The following is a 20938-nucleotide window of genomic DNA, read 5'->3' as shown; positions in this document are numbered from 1 at the left end:
AAAACAAGCCAGGCTATAGTTTCTATTTTATATTCAGCATGCAAGTTAACGCTGGAATGCGCCACGCAGCAGATGCCTGAATCACCTGTACTGTTTCAAATTGTGATCAAACAGACTGAAACTACCTCTGCATTAACCAGTTTTAATGAACACCTTCCAGCCAATCGGAAGTATTCAAACAGACAATTGTATAATAAAATTAAACTTTATCTCTCCTATGCAATCCTTTCTTAGCTGAACTGTTAACTGCGTTTGAACTCCTCTTCATATTTCTCTGTTGTTAACAGGTCCCCATAAACAGGTTTGGGAACAACTGTCAAAGAGAATTAAGAAGAAATAGCCCTAAGCGATACGTGTTTCCTAATAACACTGTAGTTAAATAGAAGGAATCACAAAGAGTGCCCAAACTCTGAAACTACTTTCCCTCAAGAGTTTATCTTCAACTCTAATCAAACTCCCTTATCAAAAGAGCAGATGAAAACAATTGAATCAATGTTAAAAACTATTGTCAGCCACCATTATTGTGATCAGTGTTTGCTTAAGTTGTGTTCTTGACTCTTGTATTTAAAGTCAAGTCTTCATTGTCAGCTGTCATTGTGATGAAATATGTTGTTTGAGTCAATGAAAATGTTTTGTTCCCATATGATAAAAAAGTCTACCTTCACTGTACCCTTTTTTTCAGACAGTGTAAGGTGTGGACAAAGGGACCATCAATATACATCTTTATTTATCAGTGCACCTAAATTCATATATTCATACATGTTTAAGTAATGTGAACATAAGAGGATTCAGTAAAACAAACAAAAGTGTACTTTTTTGAACGATGATGATTAAGGGCGTTTTCACACCTGTGGATTGATTGCTTTGTTCTCTCCTTCGGTTGTTCAGAGTGTATCTGTTTTTCCGGGATTCCGCTCAAAGATGTCATCCGTCAGGATGGACAGGCAGCATTTACGCAGCATTTTTGTGATTTGTTTGGTTACTTCTGTTATGTTACTTCATTATTTTGAGCAAGAATCAAAACGGGACAACAGTATTCCCTTGTACTTCTTGCGAAGAAAATCAATTGGGAGTTTGATTTTAAATAGCATTGACATGCTCACCAGAATTTCTTGTTTTTACAGGTATATGCCTTTAGTTGTGTTTCTTGTATTCAATATGTCTCATGTACAGGTGCTTTGTAACAATGAAAATTGTAAAAAGCGCTATATAAATAAAGTTGAGTTGAGAATTCCCCGCCACCAAAGAGCCATGAGGTATGTTCATGGTTAATAAAACAATAATCAATGTAGTTCTTCAGAAACGATCCCCGTCATATATTGTGATACAGTCTGGTTCATTGGTCTGTTGGGTCGGATGGCTTTCATACGTCTAGCGAACCGCTACAGAGTTTGTTTGCAATCGGACCAAGACCATCTTGTTCAGGCGGCCTCGGAGCGACTGTTTTGGGGCGAATCCTAGCACGATTGCCGTGTTCACATATATCCAAACGAACCAAACCAAGAGAGAAAACGCACCCGGTTATGAAACAAAACCTTATGTGTGAAAACGTCCTAATTTGTGTCAGAATGATATGATCCTGATGTTGACTGTGGTTTGATAGTAGTTTGCTGTGCTGTTGTCCTTGTATTCATGGTGTTCTTTACTGGAGCTGTCCAGAATCCATCTACTCTCTCTCAAATATTTAAGCTGCGGACAAAAAAAAGAGACCATTTCAAAGCACCATTTTAGTTTTTCTGAATTTCTATTTATGGGTTAGGGTAAATTAACATTTTTGTTTCATTCATTGAACTACTAACAACATTTCTCCCATTTATCAAATAAAAATATTGTTTCTATTTGCTTTTATTTGCAGAAAATGAAATCTGGGAAACAGGTCAAAATAAAAGAACATATGCTCTGTATTTTTCAGACCTCAAATCCTGCAAAGAGAACAAGTTCATATTCACTTTAAAGCAATTGCATCAGCAAAATATTAACATGCATTTGGGAAAAGTTTAGGGAAAAATGTTTTTCATGTGAAAACCTCGGATGACTTTATTTCACTACTCAGGTTTAATATTATTGAAATACCACAGAAACCAAAGACAGAAAGCTAACACCTAGAAATTATTGAATCAATCTAATAAATTGTTGATTTATCAATGTTAATTTACACATGGATGGATGGATGGCACGTGCTATTAATGTTATAAAAATGTTGAAATTTCAACAATCCACCATTATATTATTGTGATCAGATTTTGCTTTATTTGGGCTCTTGACTCTTGAAGTCTAATACTAGATTTTCTTTGTGCCATACACACATACTACTGAGCTTTTTATTATTCATATCAACTAGATAACTAATAATAATAAAATAAAACATTATAGTAATTGTTAAGCACCATATTTGACTTATTATTCCAGTAAAAAATAGCAAGCTTCAGTAGGTCACTTGTTCCCAGACCGGTTTATCCACACAGATATTGTCTTCAGTTTATTTTTTGAATTACAATTCGATAAAACTTCATGATCTAGAGAAAATAATAAAATGCTCATCTTGTTGGAAGCGATGATAAAAGAGACATTGATTATAAAGTTACTGTTTCTCACCCATCATTCCAAATTACTGGCCAAATTTCACCACAATTCCAGTCGCCGGCATCGTCGCAGGAATCACCGGAGCAGCAGTCACAGCAGAACCAGTCACCTGGTTCAGGACCACAGTCTACAGGTTCGGGGTAACTGGAGCCACAGTCACCGGGTTCTCTTCTGGTGTTGGTCTCTTCTTGATGCTTTAATTTCTTCATCTTTAGATTAACTGGCCTGGACCTTTTTGGAACTTTGGTTATTACAATTTTGGTTTTGCCATCCTTTTGTTTTGTTTTTCTTTGAATCCATGGCTTTCTCAAATCTTACTGCAAATATTGTATGAATCAAGATGTGGTGTACACGTGAAGTCTCTCAGGATTGCACTGAGCATTAGGGTAACTTTTAAAGCTTTTAACAGGGTAGAGGATGTCCCACCACACCCAACAGAAAATATCAAACACGTCTTTCCTGCTCATGAGCTGCTGGAGGCTTTTTGGCATCAGAGCATTTCTTAAAATAGTATTTTCTTACATTTTGCTTAAATATCTGTATAACTTGCTAAGTGCCTGCACTGTAAAAAATGTTCCGTAATTTTTACGGAAAAAAACCGGCAGCTGTGGTTGCCAGTAAAATTCCGTAAAAAATACAGGAAAAGAACGTAAACAGCTTTGCAGTTTAAAACTTCAGGGCACAAACTTCAAACTGTGAATGAACTTAATACATTTGAGTATTTTATATCAACAGCATTTCTTTATAGAAAATGAAAACTTGGTCCAAATGCATAAAAGTGAAAACATTACATTGACTTAATTTATTTCTTTGTAATTCATTATTAAAGTCACTTTTAAACAAAGCAACATGCAAGCATGACATCAGAATATCTTTGCCTGACCTTGACTTAAACACAGACTCCACTCTTCAGCTTAGTGGTGACCCACAAAACATTTAATATCAGAAAAGAAAAGAGAAAATACAAATTCCGTAGTTTTTACGGAAAAATACCGGCAGCTGTGGTTGCCAGTAAACTACCGTAAAATTACGGGAACATCCTGTTTTTATTCATCCAATCAATTCACAGTAGAAAACATGAGCCACACCCACTATTCATCTCGTAAATACGTCAGAATACTGAAGACGATCATCACTTCTGCTTCACAGGGACTGCAGCATAACAGCCATGACTTGATGCTTTATTGGTTTATTTAAAGTCACCGTTTTTGTGATCAGGGTTTGCTTTAGTTGGTCTCTTTCAGCCGTCATAAATAAGTTTACAGTTTTCTCTGTGAAAACTACAGAATTTCACTGTTAATTTCACAACATTTTTTTACAGGGTTTTTTCCGTAAAAACATTGAAATTTTTGCTGTTAATCTTACAGACAATTTTACAGTGCTTTTCTGTATTTATTACGGACACTTTCTGATAATAGGTTTTTTTGTGTGAAAACAACAGGATTTTACCGTTAATTTCACAGGCATTTTTTACAGTGTATAGATTAACAAAGTTCGGGAGAAGCCAGAGCATATAATTAAGACTTGCTGGTTCGCAATCAGCAATCATACACTATACCCTATCAGCTCAAGCGAACCAGCACATAAGTAGAGAAAGATTCTTACCCGAAGCCATCTCTCAAGGATCACATCCCACCTCCTCCCTGGCTCCTCTGCTTGAGCTCTTGTCGATAGCAGAAGTGCTCTGTTCTGGGTTCGGCTGTTTCCGAGCTCAGCGCACTCGCCCCTACTGGGGGGCGGGAGCGTTCCGGTATTGGATGGAACCGGCGAGCACAGAACCCACTACCCGGACAGCACGCCAAACACGCATACTTTTACTACCCCTGCTATCTTCATTATCTGCTCAGGTGAACTCGTGAAACATTGAACTTTGAGTGAACTTCACTTCTGTGTCTACGTCCGAAACTTTGTGTGTTCCATCGACTAGACTCACAAGTAATGATCTTACAAAGGTGTTTTTTTTCTTTAAACGGCTTACTGATAGTGTAGCAGACAGGTGAAGGACACACATTCACACAGAGGATATTTTTAGATCTTTTTAGCAGATATAGTTTACAACCGCAGCAGCGACACACAAAGCTGCTTGTACAAACATAACATAAACATGAAAACATCATGAAAACAACAAACCATTTTATGAAGACTAAGAAACACAAATCAGTTTGGCTGAAACGAAACACTGCAGAAAAAGTTTATAATTAAAAAAATAGAATTTACACTTCCACTCATCTCATATCACAATGAACACATGAAATTAACCTTTATTCACTTGTGGAAACGAGGAAATGCAAAGCAAGTGCTAAACACATTATATTCATGTTCAAAAACATATAAGTAATAAATTGAGTCAAAAAAATATATATTGTATATTGTATATTGTCAATAATGAGTAAGAGTTTGAGAAACCTTAAAAACAGCGACACTCAAAACTGTTGGGGTACGGCAAGAGAGAAGGGACTAAATACAATGTCTGCAGTACAATTATCAGCCACAGGAGGGGGGCATTCAAACACCAATGAATACTACCAAATGTTTCATTTTATGAAATTGAAACAAATAGTTAAATTATATGTTCTTTTAAAAACTGTTACAAAAGCATAAGGGCCTTTGGAAAACTTTGGAGAAGCAGCAGGTATCAGGTTATTTGGCATATCAAAGCTTTTATAAACTCATAGCATTTACACTACCATCTCCAGACTCACATAAGCACTTCTTAAAACTCTTAAAGATGATAAAAATGATCTCAGTCTGGCCATGGGATCCGATTGCACTGAACAAAAATGATTCTAAAATGGTTAGTAAATATTACCCATTCAAATAAGTTAAATGTTACTCACATATATTAGGTACCAAAGTAAACTACATGCAAACTTCCTGAATCTACTCAATAATATTGAGATAACAATTTCCACTCAAATAGATTGAATAGATTATATTGTATGTTTTTAAGTAAAGAGTACCTAAATTTATCAGCTTTGAGTCATGACACACCAAAAGAAATGAGATAAAGTCTACCTATTTCTCAATATGAATTACTTATAAAAAATGGAGTAATATTAGTTTATATAACTGACAACAGTTCATCTGCTTATTATGAATGATAAATATTGAATAATTAAACACTAAAATTGACTTAATCAGAGAAGCTTGAATTGATCTAAAATTGGTCAGGAACAGGAGGTCTCATCAATTGCTTGTATTGTAATTAGGCAGGGGTACACAAAACTGATTCTTGAGTTAGTAAATACTACACATGTAGATCAGTTAAATTTTACTTCAATATATAAGGTAATAAGTTAAAAAAAACTTGATTCAAATCTAAATTTATACATCAACAAAACACCATTATTGTGATATTTGCTTTAGTTGGGCTCTTGATCACTGACATTGGATAACTAAAGAGTTTACAATCACTATTCAATTTAAGCTGTGCCTGAGCACGTTTGACCCCCAAGGCCTGTTACGATGGTGTAATCGCTCTGTATCGCGCCTGGGCATGCTTTTGTTTAGTAGTCCTTGGCTCACCTGAAAACGGTGTGCCAGAGCATGGTTTGGTTGGGCTCAGGTGTGGTCCATACGCAGTGTGAGTGAAGAGCGCAGGACTGAAGGCATGATGTTAATTATGCGACTGTTTTAATTCCTCCTTGAGATTCAGCTGTCACCGTAAAAATCTTGCCCACTTACACATGCAGGTGTGTGTCATCACAGCCAAAACTTCTCCCGATTTGTCAAACATAATCCGTGTGTTACGATCATGAAGTACGAGAGGTTGATTTAAAAGCATAATGAGCTGTTTACTCTCTTATGATAATGACATTATTTAAGCAGATTGGTCTGTGCAGCGCACACATGAAGTTAAACACCACTAATAAACTGAACATTGCGATGGATTCCGTTGTGCTGAGAGAGATCGCTGTGTTTACCTTTGCTTTGAAGCAGTCTCACATAATGATGAAAGCATGAGCGGTTGTGGATGTGTAAGAAAAATGTGAGCACAGGCCAGCGGGGGAGTGGGGACAATCGTGCTCCGACACTGTCGAGAGCAACCTGAACAGTGAGAGTAGGCCTACACCCTAAATCTCTTCTCTCTTGAACTGTTTACAATAGTTTTTCAATAAGAACAGAAGAGATGCTTTAAAGTTATGTTTTTGAGACGCCTATCAAGCTTAAACAAAGATGAGAAGTGACACTAAATAATGTGAAAGTTGATGTTTTATGACTGATTCGAATGTCCTCGTTCACAAATACAAAGATTTTGTGATAAAACAAACAGGCAATTGTCTTGGCACACTTAGACATCAACACTCATCAAACTATTGCAGATAAACAGATCAACTGCAATGCATGCTGGGAGTCATGAATGTGTTTTGTACTATGATAAGCTTTCTTTTGTTGATCGTCACCAGTATTATAAATCAATCATTATTTTCACACAATATATGATTATGTTTGTCATGGCAAGTCAGGAGAAAATGTTTTGGTTGAGTTGTGGCAGACTTTCATGATCATCACGTCATTCCTAACTTATGAGAGACATGTGTTTGAGAAGCACAATTTTAATTTGATTTAGTGTTGTGGATTTAGAAAATGTTGAGTTTTAAAATGTTGGACTAGTGGAGTTGTTCAGACACACCATCAATCTCAACAAAGGCTTTCAAACATTTAAACACTTTATAGAATATAAGACATGAAGTGAGCTCCTAGCATTAATAACTCCAAAATTAAATTAAATGTACTCTATATTAACTCATAATATTGATAGAAGCTTTGAATGTCTGTTGTCATATGTTTTAATGTTATCACACTAAAAAACGTCAAAATCCTAAACCACATCCCCAAGTGCAAAGCGAACTCAGATGGGCATAGTACATTACGATTGCTTGAAATAAAATAAATAATTGATACTTTTCATTTTTGTATATAATTTTACAAAAGCTAACAGACCGCACCCGAATGTGTGTGCCTCGCTTTGTGTCTGGTGTTCTGTTTTAGGACACCGACAAGCAGAAAAGCAAAGTTTTTCACCGCAGAGAAAATTTTGTTTTGAAAGTCTGATCAGCAACAAATATGGATTGATGCAAAATATTTTGTTAGATAAAAATATGTTGTGAATTTTAGAAATTATAATACCTAACCGTTTTTTCTCTAAATTTGGAAAACACGAACGTACCCACCACTGAAATCAAAATGTATAAATAAATTAATGTGTTTTATTAGGATAGGTAATAATAAACGAAATGACACGAAATTGAAATTCCTACGAATTTAAAGATGTATTATTTCATAATCAACCACAGAACTTATTGGGTATGCTGCTAATAACAGATATTCGAAGTAGATAAAATGATGTAAAATAAAAATAAATTTTTGAATATAATAAGTAATAAAATATTAAAATATGCATTTCATTGCATTGTAAATACCTTTATAGACATGTATGGACATATCACAAAGTTGGCAAGATCACAAACAGTTATAAAGAATATTCACTAACCTGTGGGAAAAAGTAACTGATTTGGAAAGCTTTATTTCATTTTTGCAGACATTTTGAGGGTAAGCTATGTTTCAGGTTAGCAATAATAAGAAGAAAAAAGACACCAGATAATAAGTTGTGAGGCAACAGTGGCGCAAATCTTCAATGATGGGAAAGAGCACTTAAAGGATAGATTGTCTGTAATGCATACGGTCAATTTGACCGCAATGGTAGTTCGTGGTAGAAATACTTAGAACTCTTTAGTGTTTATTCATTTTAATAAAGCAACAATGCTATAATAAAATATACTTATATTTAAGAAAAGTCAGGTTACTTTAGCTATATGGGTTTGATTTCAAGTTGTTACATTGCAAATTTTAAAAACAGTCAAAATGACTTCCTTTGTCAAATGTTAGAGAACATTAGTGTCTTCAAACCATAGAAAATGATTTACTAAAGAAACGTGAAGGCCTCTATATACTGCTAAAGACATAAATGAAATAAAAATGAATGTGAAACCCAGAAAAAAACTAAAAAGATTAAGGTCTACAGGTAGTGAAACACACACACACATCATTGAATTGTCAATCATGTCTGATGCAGATGAAGTTGAGTTGTTTAGATTCAGGAAGACTAATCCAGAGATGATCTCCTCCAGACTGAACCGCTCCAGATCTCACTTCACGCTCACAGTCGTCCACTGCTGTTTCATTCCCCGGAGCCCAATTCTGATAACAAGCGATCTCTCCGTTCACCCAGAACCAGATCCCCACAGAGCAGGAGAGACGTAACCCCAGCCACACCTCAGCAGTCGAGGCCTGATGAACCGCTGCTTTCACCCAGAGCTGAATCTCCCGTGAATCAACTGAAACCAGATCCACATGATTCTCTCTGCAGTATCTCACAGCTTCAGTCCAGCTCAGATTCTTCTGGATCAATATCAGCTCATCTGAACACACAATAAACACAAACAACTGAACATGAGAACAAAACACAAACACTGAGACTGAACTGAGTAACTTAATAAGAATCTCCAGATGATACATATTAACCCCATTAAACAACTACATAAAAAATACATTTACATTTACTCATTTTGCAGATGCTTTCATCCAAAGCAACTTACATTGCATCATCCTATACATGTATACATAGGTATGTGCAAACCCCTGGTAACGGGGTTACCAATGCAAGGTTGTAACCCACAACCTTGCATTGGTAAAGTAATGCTCTTACCACTGAGCTACAGGAAAGCTGCTAAAACAAATGATAACGCATGGAAGTTCTCTGAATAAAATAACATGTGATGTGAGCTCAAACCCAATAAATACTACATGAGGTTTATTGAATAATGTGTCTAACAAAACTTGGATGTTGAAGCTCATCTGACTAATACATACTGAAATATAAGATCCAGGTTTACCAAAGCAAATGTAGATCACATAAATTGCTTCCTTCAAAGAACAACATCAATCACATTAAAACTCAACTCAACTCAACTCAACTTTATTTATATAGCGCTTTTTACAATTTTCATTGTTACAAAGCAGCTGTACATGAGACACATTTAATACAAGTATGAATTCTAAAGCAGCCCCCCCGGCCAGGCAGATAGTGCAAAACAATATGCAAACGGTGGTGAGGAACCCAAAACTCCAATCGAGAAAAAAAACCTCAGGGGAACCCAGGCCCAACCAGGGGATTCCAGTTCCCCTCTGGCAAAAGCTGCTGCCTCTGCACAAGCTCATCAGTGCTTGCACAACAAGGCTTAATAAAAATATAAAAATTAAAGATTATCATTAACAATCTAATAGCATTTGAAATGTTGTAGAAAAAAACAAAGTTGTAACGTCCTTTATCCAGCTCTATCCTCTTAGCTCTTGTCAGGTCACCGCTTCCCATTCTCAGCTCTGCCATCAGGTCTGGGCATGAACTGCATCCTGCGGTAACCTTGGAACAAAGAGACAAGACTGGCTGAGAGTAGAGTACTGTTCTGCACTCTTTGATGCAACAAGTACATCATTTGTTGTTGGATGTGTTCCTGGTTCCGGTTGATCTAAATAATGCAGCCTAAATCCTCTGAGGATTAATATTATGGAGGTGTAGTGTATGCAAGATTAAAAAGATGAGTCTTTAGTCTAGATTTAAACTGACAGAGTGTGTCTGCCTCCCGGACCGTGCAGGGAAGAATATTCCAAAGTTTAGGCGCTAGATAAGAAAAGGATCTACCACCTGCACTTGATTTTGAAATTCTAGGTATTACCAACTGACAGGACCCCTTAGAGCGTAATGTACGTGGTGGTCTGTAATACAATAGAAGTTCATTCAAATACTGCGGCGCTAGACCATGTAGGGCTTTATAGGTAATAAGCAAGATCTTAAAGTTAATGCGATGCTTTATAGGTAACCAGTGCAAGGTTGACAGAACCGGGGTTATATGCTCATACTTTTTTGTACGTGTAAGAACTCGAGCTGCCGCGTTTTGAACCAGTTGCAGTTTTTGTAATAGGCCCGCAGGGCAACCACCTAGAAGTGCATTACAGTAATCTAGTCTTGATGTCATGAATGCATGAATTAATTTCTCTGCATCTGACAGTGACAGCATATGACGTAATTTAGATATATTCTTAAGATGGAAAAATGCAATTTTACAGGTGTTTGCGACATGGCTTTCAAATGAGAGAGTACTGTCAAATACAACGCCAAGATTCTTAGCTGATGACGAGGATTTTATGGAGCATCCGTCAATCGTTAAGCAGTATTCTTGGTTGTTACGCATAGCAGTTTTCGGTCCAGTAAGTAACACTTCTGTTTTGTCCGAGTTTAGTAGTAAAAAATTGTTACTCATCCACATTTTTAAGTCAACTATGCAATCCTTTATTCGATGAAACTGCTGGGTTTCATGAGGCATCGAGGAAATATAAAGTTGAGTATCATCAGCATAACAGTGAAAGCTAATTCCGTGTCGCTTTATTATATCTCCTAGAGGTAGCATGTATAATGCGAAGAGCAGGGGTCCCAAGACTGAGCCCTGTGGTACACCGTACTGGACTTGTGATTTGCGGGACACCTCATTGTTTATTGCTACAAATTGAAAACGGTCGGATAAATAAGACTTAAACCATTTCAATGCTATTCCGTTAATGCCGACGTAATTTTCGAGTCTATGTAGAAGTATGCTGTGGTCAATGGTGTCAAATGCAGCACTGAGGTCTAGCAGCACCAATAACGAAATACAGCCACGGTCAGACGCTAAAAGCAGATCATTTGTAACTCTGATCAAAGCAGTCTCTGTACTGTGACATGCTCGAAATCCAGACTGGAATTCATCATTAATGTCATTCCTTTGGAGGAAGGAGCATAATTGAGTTGAAACTACTTTTTCCAGAACTTTAGATATAAAAGGTAAATTCGATATAGGCCTGTAATTCCCTAGTTCTTTAGGGTCGAGTTTGGGTTTTTTTAAAAGAGGCCTTATAACAGCCACCTTAAATGCTTTAGGCACATGTCCTAATGTCAGAGATGAGTTAATAATAAAAGAGCTTCAACCTCTGACATCTTCAATCAACAACTCTTGAAAAGCTGCATTAGTTCTTATTATTCAACGAAAAAATAATAATCATTCAAATATGAGACAAGAGCTTGTGGGTTAAAGGGTACTGATACTTCTGAAAGGAGAGTTGATCTGAGTCGGATCAATGAATTCAACTGTGTGATTGGCTATGTTCCTGTTTTCTAACAGAATCAGAATGATTCATGGACATTCACATGGATGCTTTCAATGTCAATATATAGTAAAGCACTTTATCATCTTAAAACTGTGTGCAAAATAACTAATATCATCAAAATAACTTCAATTAGAAGAACTAACTTACATTTACTTTTATTACTCACCTTCATGACACACAAAATTCATAAGTAAATTGCAAGACGTGTCAAACCACTCTCCATTGTCTGTCATTATACTGTCTGCACAATCTTCAGAACCACCAGCATTATTCGGTTCATGAGCCCTCCAGTATCTGAAGGCGGAGTCAGTGTTATCTGACCACTCCCACGAGTCTCTGAACAGACCAATCCAGACAGATGTGTGAGGATCATTAATGATGTTGTGGATCAGTTGATTGTCAGTCTGGTTCCTCACACTGGTCAGATCAGTATGATACTGTCTGCAGAAACTCTGAGCTTCACTCCATGTTTTATCAGAAGTGATAATGATGTATGATTTACTGTTGTCTGTTGAAGAAAATAAATTTAAGTCTCACGATTTTCAATCATTCTTACACTCACAGTTTATATGTGAATCTTCAGAAACTCTTTTCTTCTCATAGTCTTTAGTTACTGCAGTATGTCCCACACACATACAAAACCACAGAAATACATGAAGAACACATGTTCATATTCAGTTTCTACAATGCAAAAACATGCTTTTCACCAGAGCTGTTGCTGGACCTAAAGCTCTACTGGTGCACAGGAACCCATTACTTTACCATCACATTCCTTCATTGTACCACTATTCATCTTTTCAAGCATTTGCAATAATAATATTTCAATAAGCCAGTCATGTTATGGTTCCAACTAATATAAAGAACTTATTTTATCTTAAAAAAGGGTTTCACAGCCAAGACCAAACAAAGTTGGTTATTTTTTTAACAACTGTGCTGCATTAAACTGCACTGTCCATAAAAGCACGTTGTTATCTCAGCCATAGGTACTGATAACTTTTGATGTGATGTCGTAAAATAGAGCTTGTAAATTAAAAAATTAATTTATTTCTGAAAGAACAGAACAGAAATGTTTTTTCTAAAAAACAATATCATTTCACAGACTTGACAAACGTTTTTCTGAAACAATTCTGATGTCCATCTACAGGTCTATTAATGATGATCAATCCATATTATTTAAACGTACTTTAGGTTACTCATGTTTCCTCAGCAACGTGTCGTCACCCTTGTGCGCCTGCGTGCTCCAGTTATTGCAAGGTAACACACAGACGTGTACGGATATGGATTTCTGAGTAAAAATACGGCACGAGTGGGTGTTTTCTGACTTGCTAAAGTGCACAACTGCGTTGCTTTTACTAGCGTGAATTAGGTTGATACGTTGCATATAGATATTTTTTTTGCAGCTATTATCAATGTTAATTATTATACAAAAAAGTACTATTATTTAAACTTAAATTTATACTGGGACACGTGCCCCAGTCAAATAGGTCTATGGACACCCCTGCGCCTCTTCAATGACCTGCCAAAATGACAAAAAAATGATTTATACATGCTTCATATTGTTCCAAAAAGTACTTTTTGGAATGACAGAACAACTCAACACTGAACACAAGAAAATCATGGTCACCATCAACAAACATCATTCATTAAAAAAAATAAACACAACAGATAACTAACAGTTACAACGACATCAACACCAATCTTTAAAAGACAATTAAATAAAAAACACACAATTAAACATGCAGCAATGCATCCTGGGAACTTAACAACTCTTGCAGTATTGTTTGTTGAGATTACACTGTTTTGCAAAGTGGGCAAATTTTGTGTACACGTTTTGGCCCAAAACTTGAGAATCTAAATCCAGCCAATTGAACAATGTTTGTTAGAATTGTGTTTGGATATAAAATGTTCATATGTATAAAACAATCACTTTACTCCTTCAACTAAAACGTTATTCATAACTTTTGTAGGGAAAAGATTTGAGCAAGTTTGATTTTTACAGTGAATGGTTGATTTCTATCAGGGAACACCAGCATGTGTCAGAAACATCTTGGTATAGTTTTGATAATCTGTTCTAATCTTTGTTTTTGCCGGTAAATGCATTATTTAGGAAGCAAACACCCGTTTATAAAAGTTAAGTTTTGTATAGGAAACACAACCATCTTTTTTTTCCATAGAGGATTAAAAATGTAATCCTCAAACAAAATAAAATAAACACATGAGCCCTTAAAGTGAAGGTTTGTTGTCACTCACCATTGTAGCATATGAACTGTGACTTTACATTGCAGTCCTGCTGAAGCCATTTTCCATTTCTCATAATGGTACAATTATTTGTGACATTTGATGGTTCAGTTTCCCAGTTCAGATATTTGACAGGATCACCCAGAGACCACTTCCATTTATAAACACCTGTTCTCTTCAGTCCAATCCAGACCTTCTGATTGTTATTCACAGTCTTCTTCAGCTCGTTCATGTCATTGATGTTGTTGACTGTGGCCAGATCTGTGTAATTCTCTCTGCAGTATCTCTGAGCTTCAGTCCAGGTCTTCTCCATGTTTATATAGTGATAGCGGCGCTGAATGCCTTCAGATAATGAACAGAGAGCTGAAAGAAAGAGTTTGAGTCTTTTATTAAAACACACAGAATCAATTCACATGACATTATAAAACTAACATAAAACACAAACTCACCAATGACAAGAAGACTGAAATATAGAGTCTGAGACATTTCTGAGGAACACAGAACTCATATGTTATTATCATATTCTTCCATTTATAAAACACTCTCTACTGAAACTAATCCCAGGGCATGTCTTTCAAATAGGAAACACTTCGCCCTTAACATGCACAGAGCCCATAGGTGGGTAACACTTCATTTTTGTTACTTGAAACTCATCATCGTGGTGATTAGTGTTTCCTTGAGTTGGGCTCTTGACTCTTGATATGTGTGCATGTGATATACAAGTCAAGAAGTGATGACTGTCATTTTGAAGCTTGATTGACTGGTTTCATCTGGTTTGTATGCTAATGCTGAAAAAGGTTAGAATGGTTGATAATGTGGATGCGTTTTATGTCTAAAAAGCGCTCTAAAAAATGTAAGCAAATTTAAACTTTGCAGACTTTAGAATCACACCGACATGAAGAATCAACAAAAGAAAACTTCATGCTACAATGCATGCTGGGTAGATTCTCATGTGAAATGTCATAACAAATGTACTTAACCACGTATTACGTAAACGTATTAAACCAAATGAAAATGTGAACATTTTATGAAAGTTTTTTGTGAGTCTCGTTTGGTAAATGTCAACATAGCCATATCTAACTGCATCTCTTCAGTTTCTGTATATACTCAAATTTTATACAGTCAAATTTTACTTAAACAAATCTAGTAAAAGCTGAACAATTATTTCACTCAGAAAATGTAAGTATATTTTAAAAGACCTTTTATGTAAAAGCTAAACACAATTATCTGTAGCTGTACTTAGACAAGATTTTTTCTAGTAGCTTCATTAGAAGTTCTTGAGGATGAATGACGGTGTTTATAAAACAGAATCATGAAAAGAATGATTTGAATATGATTGAGAGAGTAAATAGTTCTTACTTGTCATCTCTTGTGTGTTTCTCTGGTGAATCTGCTCCTGTTTGTCTCTCTCTGTGTGTTTATATGTCATTATATCAGATCTGATCTTCAACACATCACATCATTTGATTATTTCTCTACAAAGACTTTAGTTTTCTTATTTGCATATGCGTCAGTCTCTATTAGCAAAGTTACCATAACAGCAACAACCATTGAGTCAATGTTCTCATGTGTTGATATATCAATGTTAATGGGATTTAATCAATATCACTTTTGCACCCACAATTAATGTTGAAAACATGTTGACATTTCATTAATCCACCATTGAAGTGCTCAGTGTTTGCTCTAGTCGAGATCTCTTTTTCTAATGTTAGGGCAGACGTGGCCTAATTGGTTAGAGAGTTGGACTTGTGACCAGAAGGTTGCTGTTTCAATCCTCAGGGCCGGCGGGTAACGATTGAGGTGCCCTTTAGCAAGGCACTGCAGTGATAGCTGCCCAGGTGTACGTGTGTTCACCACTTGCTGTGCGTTTACTAAGGATAGGTTGAAAGCATAAGTCACATTTCGGGTATGGTTCACCATATCTGACTAATAGGTCAGTTTCACTAATATTAAGCCATCAATGTGTGTTACATTTGTTACCATTGATGAGGTTTGTATGATGAGTGTCGATGTCCAAGTGTGACAGTATTTTTTTTCGCCAAGGTATCTTTTACGTGTGAAGCAGAGCAATCAAATCAGTCATGACCAATTGTCTTCATTTTTATTTTATATTGTTATTTCCCATCTTTAAACATCTCTTTCTTTGTTAATGCCCAGATGTTCTTATTAAAACACAATAATGAGCATTGTAAAAGAGTAAAGAAAATACTCCAAGAGTCAAGATCCCAATTTAAGCAAACACGGATAACAATAATGGTGGTTGTGTTTGAATAGGGTTGGAGCTAAACTCTGCAGGAAACCGGCCCCCCAGGACCGAACCTGTGGACCCCTGCTCTACACTCAAAGTACAATATTAAGATCACAGTTTGAGCACACAGAATTTGCTGTGAGGTCACATTTTGACATCATTGTGAGTATTCTGAAAGCTGATGGTGACATCAGATTGTTGACTTGGCAGACAAACCAAACGTACAGGTTTAAATATGTAAATATAATAACTGAATGTGAATTCTGTTTGTGTCCAGTCAGAGCCGACATCAGTCATGGGTGTAGTGAGTCATGGAGACAAAAATAATCTCATCCAAATGTTGTTTTTGGTCTTTACATTGATGTGTTTGTACATTTAGTTCTGTTCTGCTCCTCATTCAAATGAAGATTGCCTGAAGCTCTCGACTAACAAAAGTGACCTTTAATAAAGTAATTCCACAGTATTCTCAATGTTCCTGCATACAAAGCTGATTTGCATGAAACGTGGACTGTGAGACTCATGAGTGGATATTATGTGCTGTGACTTACTGAACTTGACCGAACAATAACATAAAAACATCTCTTTAATATTCTGTGGATTCCCTGTTATGCTGCCAGAAGAGTTCATGAACGTCACAACACGACAGCATTCTGACAACATTAAAAGAGAATCTTTGAAGCCCTTTCGCTCGAGAAGTAAAGTCACAGATCTGTTGCTTCGGCACATCTTGATAGATGCTCAGCTGCGGTGAGGTCTGTGAAGTTTGTAGGCAAAACAACACCTTGATTTCTGTTGTGTTCCTCAGGTAAAGTCCTGCTAGCCTGAAAGGCCTATGTCAAATCTACTGTTAATTTGGTTATCGGGTTGTAAGAAATTTGGAATGGAATCATTATTTCCTTTAGAAAGACGCTTTCCTATGATTTTTTGGTGTTGTTTCATCTTAAATGTTTGAAGCAGTTTTGTGGTTGAAATAGTATTGATGACTGAAACTCTGATTGAATATGAAAGTTTAAGGCAGGGGTGAGCAGTCCTGGTCCTGGAGGGCCACAGCTCTGCAGTCTATATGCAGTTTAGCTCCAACCAGAGGTGGAAAGTCCAGGGGCCAAAGATTTAAAGTCCTGTCATATTTTTCTACACCCATGAACTCAGCAGCTGATTTCACAAGCGGAGGAACCTTGTCATTCCTTTCAAGTCACAAGCAAGTCTCAAGTCAAAACCCGAGTCCTCAAAGAGTTCAAATTAATGAAATAATTGGACCAAGATGGCGGCGCGTGAACATCGCGAGGCTCAGCGTCTCTCCAGTTTTAGCAATTATATAGTGTTTTTCTTGCTCATCTCGGGCCTGTTCGTTAAGAACAGTTGTGCATTCACAACGTACACCCGGCATGAGCTTTTGGATATCGGTTTGCGCATTCCCGGAAGTTATATCAGCAACATTCAACTCGTCCCTGAGATCGTCAAAACCTCCGATGCTACGCACCCGACACGGCCGGGCAGAAGTGCTCGCCGGCGGCGTCGAGATCGTAAACAGAGGCGGGGAAAACGCGGAGGGCTAAGAGCTAAGCTAACGCTAACACCACACCGGCTCTCTTTACCCAGCATTTTCCTTGCTAATGTACGATCATTAGTGAACAAAATGGATGAGATTCGACTCCGCATCATCAACAACAAAAGACTTTTGAACTGCAATGTCATAATCTTCACGGAAACATGGCAACACAGCGGCATACCGGACAACGCTATTGAGTTAGCGGGCTACAACACACACCGCGCGGATAGAACGGCAGAGGAATCCGGTAAGACAAGAGGAGGTGGACTGTGCATTTATGTCAATAAAGCTTGGTGCACGAACTCTGTTACTGTCGGGAGACACTGCTCGGCTAACCTTGAGTTTCTCATGGTTAAATGTAAACCGTTTTATCTGCCACGGGAATTCACTTCAACCATTATAACGGCAGCTTAAATTCCACCGGATGCTGATGCCAAGCGTGCTATGAAAGAACTTCATGCAGCCATCAGTAAACAACAGACTGCTCACCCGGAGGCTGCATTTATTGTTGCGGGAGATTTTAATCACTCTAACTTAAAGACAGTGCTCCCTAAATTTCATCAGCATGTTTCCTGCCACACAAGAGGAAACAAAACTTTAGACCATGTCTATACAAACATGGCTGAAGCTTACACCGCAACCCCCCTCCCCCACCTTGGTCAATCTGATCACCTTTCTTTGTTGCTCACCCCCAAGTATTCACCTCTCATTAATCGTGTGAAGCCATCAGTGAAGACCATCAAGGTGTGGCCTGCGGGGGCAGACTTCACACTCCAGGAAAGGTTTCTACACACAGACTGGAGTATGTTTGCTTCTCAGGCCACCAGTGGCTCTCACACGGACATTGACAGCTACACCTCCTCTGTATTGGACTACATCAATACCACCATTGATAGTGTCACAACTCAAAAGCAGATCACCATATACCCTAATCAGAAGCCATGGATGAACAAGGAAGTGCGCCTCCTGTTGAAAGCACGCAACACCGCCTTCAGATCAGGTGATGCACAGGCCTATAGTACTTCCAGGGCAAATCTGAAGAGGGGCATCAAAAAGGCCAAGCACTGCTACAAGTTGAAGCTAGAGGAGCATTTTACCAATTCTGACCCTCGACGCATGTGGCAGGGCATCCAGGCCATTAGTGACTACAAACCCAACCACTCCATCCCCATAACCACAGATGCTGCCTTTCTGAACGAGCTTAATGACTTTTATGCACGCTTTGAGAGAGACAATAAGGAACCCGCCACCAGGCTCACACCTTCCACTGACCACCCAATCATCACAGTAAATTCCACAGATGTTTTCACTGCACTAAGCCGGATAAACGCGCGCAAGGCTGCTGGCCCTGACGGCATCCCTGGTCGCGTACTCAGGGGATGTGCGGAGCAGCTCGCTGGGGTCTTCACGGACATCTTCAACCTGTCCCTCGCCCAAGCAGTGGTTCCAGCATGTTTCAAATCCACCTCCATTGTGCCCATTCCAAAACATTCCAGCCCGACATGCCTGAACGACTACCGCCCTGTAGCACTCACACCCATTGTTATGAAGTGCTTTGAGCGGCTGGTCCTGTCACACCTAAAAGACTCTTTACCATCCACACTGGACCCATACCAATTTGCCTACCGTAGCAATAGGAGCACAGATGATGCAGTGTCCATGGCGCTGCACTCCGTGCTCACACATCTAGACAAGAAGGACACTTATGCACGCATGCTGTTTGTAGACTTCAGCTCTGCATTCAATACCGTAATCCCTTCCAAGCTAATCATCAAACTTGGAAACCTAGGCATTAACAATACAACCTGCAACTGGATTATGGATTTCCTGACGAACAGGCCTCAGCTTGTTAGGTTAGGCAACATCTGCTCCACCACAACCACCCTCAACACTGGTGTACCACAGGGCTGCGTACTGAGCCCCTTTCTCTACTCCCTTTTCACACTCGACTGCAGGCCTGTGAATGGATCTAACTCCCTCATCAAGTTTGCAGACGATACAACAGTGATTGGTCTCATCAGCAACAACGATGAGACTGCTTACAGGGAGGAGGTACGGCACCTGGCCACATGGTGCTCAAACAACAACCTGCTCCTTAACACTTCAAAGACAAAGGAGATCATCGTGGACTTCAGGAAGGCGAAAGTAGGCACACACGACCCCATCCAGATTAACGGGACGGCTGTTGAACGTGTTTCCGGTTTTAAGTTCCTGGGGACCCACATTTCGGAGGACCTGTCCTGGACCACCAACACCTCATGCCTGGTCAAGAAGGCTCACCAGCGTCTCTTCTTTCTGAGGACACTGAAGAAGAACCAACTGTCTTCAACTATCCTGGTGAACTTCTATCGCTGCACGATAGAGAGCATCCTGACCAACTGTGTCACAGTCTGGTACGGGAACTGTTCTGTTGCTGAGCGCAAGGCACTGCAGCGGGTTGTGAAAACAGCCGAGCGCATCACAGGAACTACACTCCCTTCCATTGAGGACATCCAGAAGAAACGCTGTCAGCGTCGAGCTCGCAGCATTCTCAAGGACTCCTCTCACCCCGCTCATAGACTGTTTACTCTCCTGCCTTCCGGTAGGTGCTTCAGGTGCCTCCGGGCAAGAACCAGCAGACTAGGAAACAGCTTTTTTCCCAGAGCTGTTTCATTATTGAACTCTGCTCCCCACTGATTCCACTACCTCTCATAACTTTAACTTATTGCTGCTATTATAATGTTTACATTGCACTACAGGGCTGCCATACATGACGGAACTGTACACACCAGTACTTCATGTATCTGCTCTACCGGACTGTTTACACGCATCATTTGCACTCTATACTGCTCACTTGCACACCAGGAACATTACACTGAATGCTCATTTGCACTAATGGACTACTTTCATAACTGCATTAACTCATCTACTGCACTGTAACTTTAATAACTGCACTAACTCACCTACTGCACTGAAACTCATCTATTTTATTATTGCATCTATCGCATAACTAACTGCATCTACTCATCTATTGCACTATAACTTCAATAACTGCATTAACTCATCTACTGCACTGTGACTGTATATCTGCATCTACTCATGTATTGCACCGTACCTTTAATAACCACATTAACTCATCT

At 38.4% G+C, this 20938-nt stretch overlaps 2 protein-coding genes across 2 annotated transcripts in view; both read right to left on the bottom strand.

The window, feature by feature from the left end:
- Positions 1-20938, bottom strand: part of LOC130420701 (uncharacterized) — a 254668-nt gene that overhangs the window by 170951 nt on the left and 62779 nt on the right. The gene's annotated exons all lie outside the window — the stretch shown is intronic.
- Positions 8641-15415, bottom strand: LOC130420691 (C-type mannose receptor 2-like). Its single transcript, XM_056748182.1, has 5 exons — positions 15382-15415; positions 14472-14510; positions 14035-14385; positions 11951-12292; positions 8641-9005 (listed from the first exon to the last, which is right to left on the bottom strand). Exons 1-5 carry the CDS (start codon positions 15386-15388, stop codon positions 8641-8643), a joined length of 1104 nt encoding a protein of 367 aa, XP_056604160.1. The 5' UTR covers positions 15389-15415.

Source organism: Triplophysa dalaica, chromosome 5, assembly GCF_015846415.1.
Source record: "Triplophysa dalaica isolate WHDGS20190420 chromosome 5, ASM1584641v1, whole genome shotgun sequence".
Lineage (NCBI taxonomy): Eukaryota > Metazoa > Chordata > Actinopteri > Cypriniformes > Nemacheilidae > Triplophysa > Triplophysa dalaica.
Note: the sequence above shows the minus strand (reverse complement) of the source record. Positions and strands in the feature narration are given on the sequence as shown.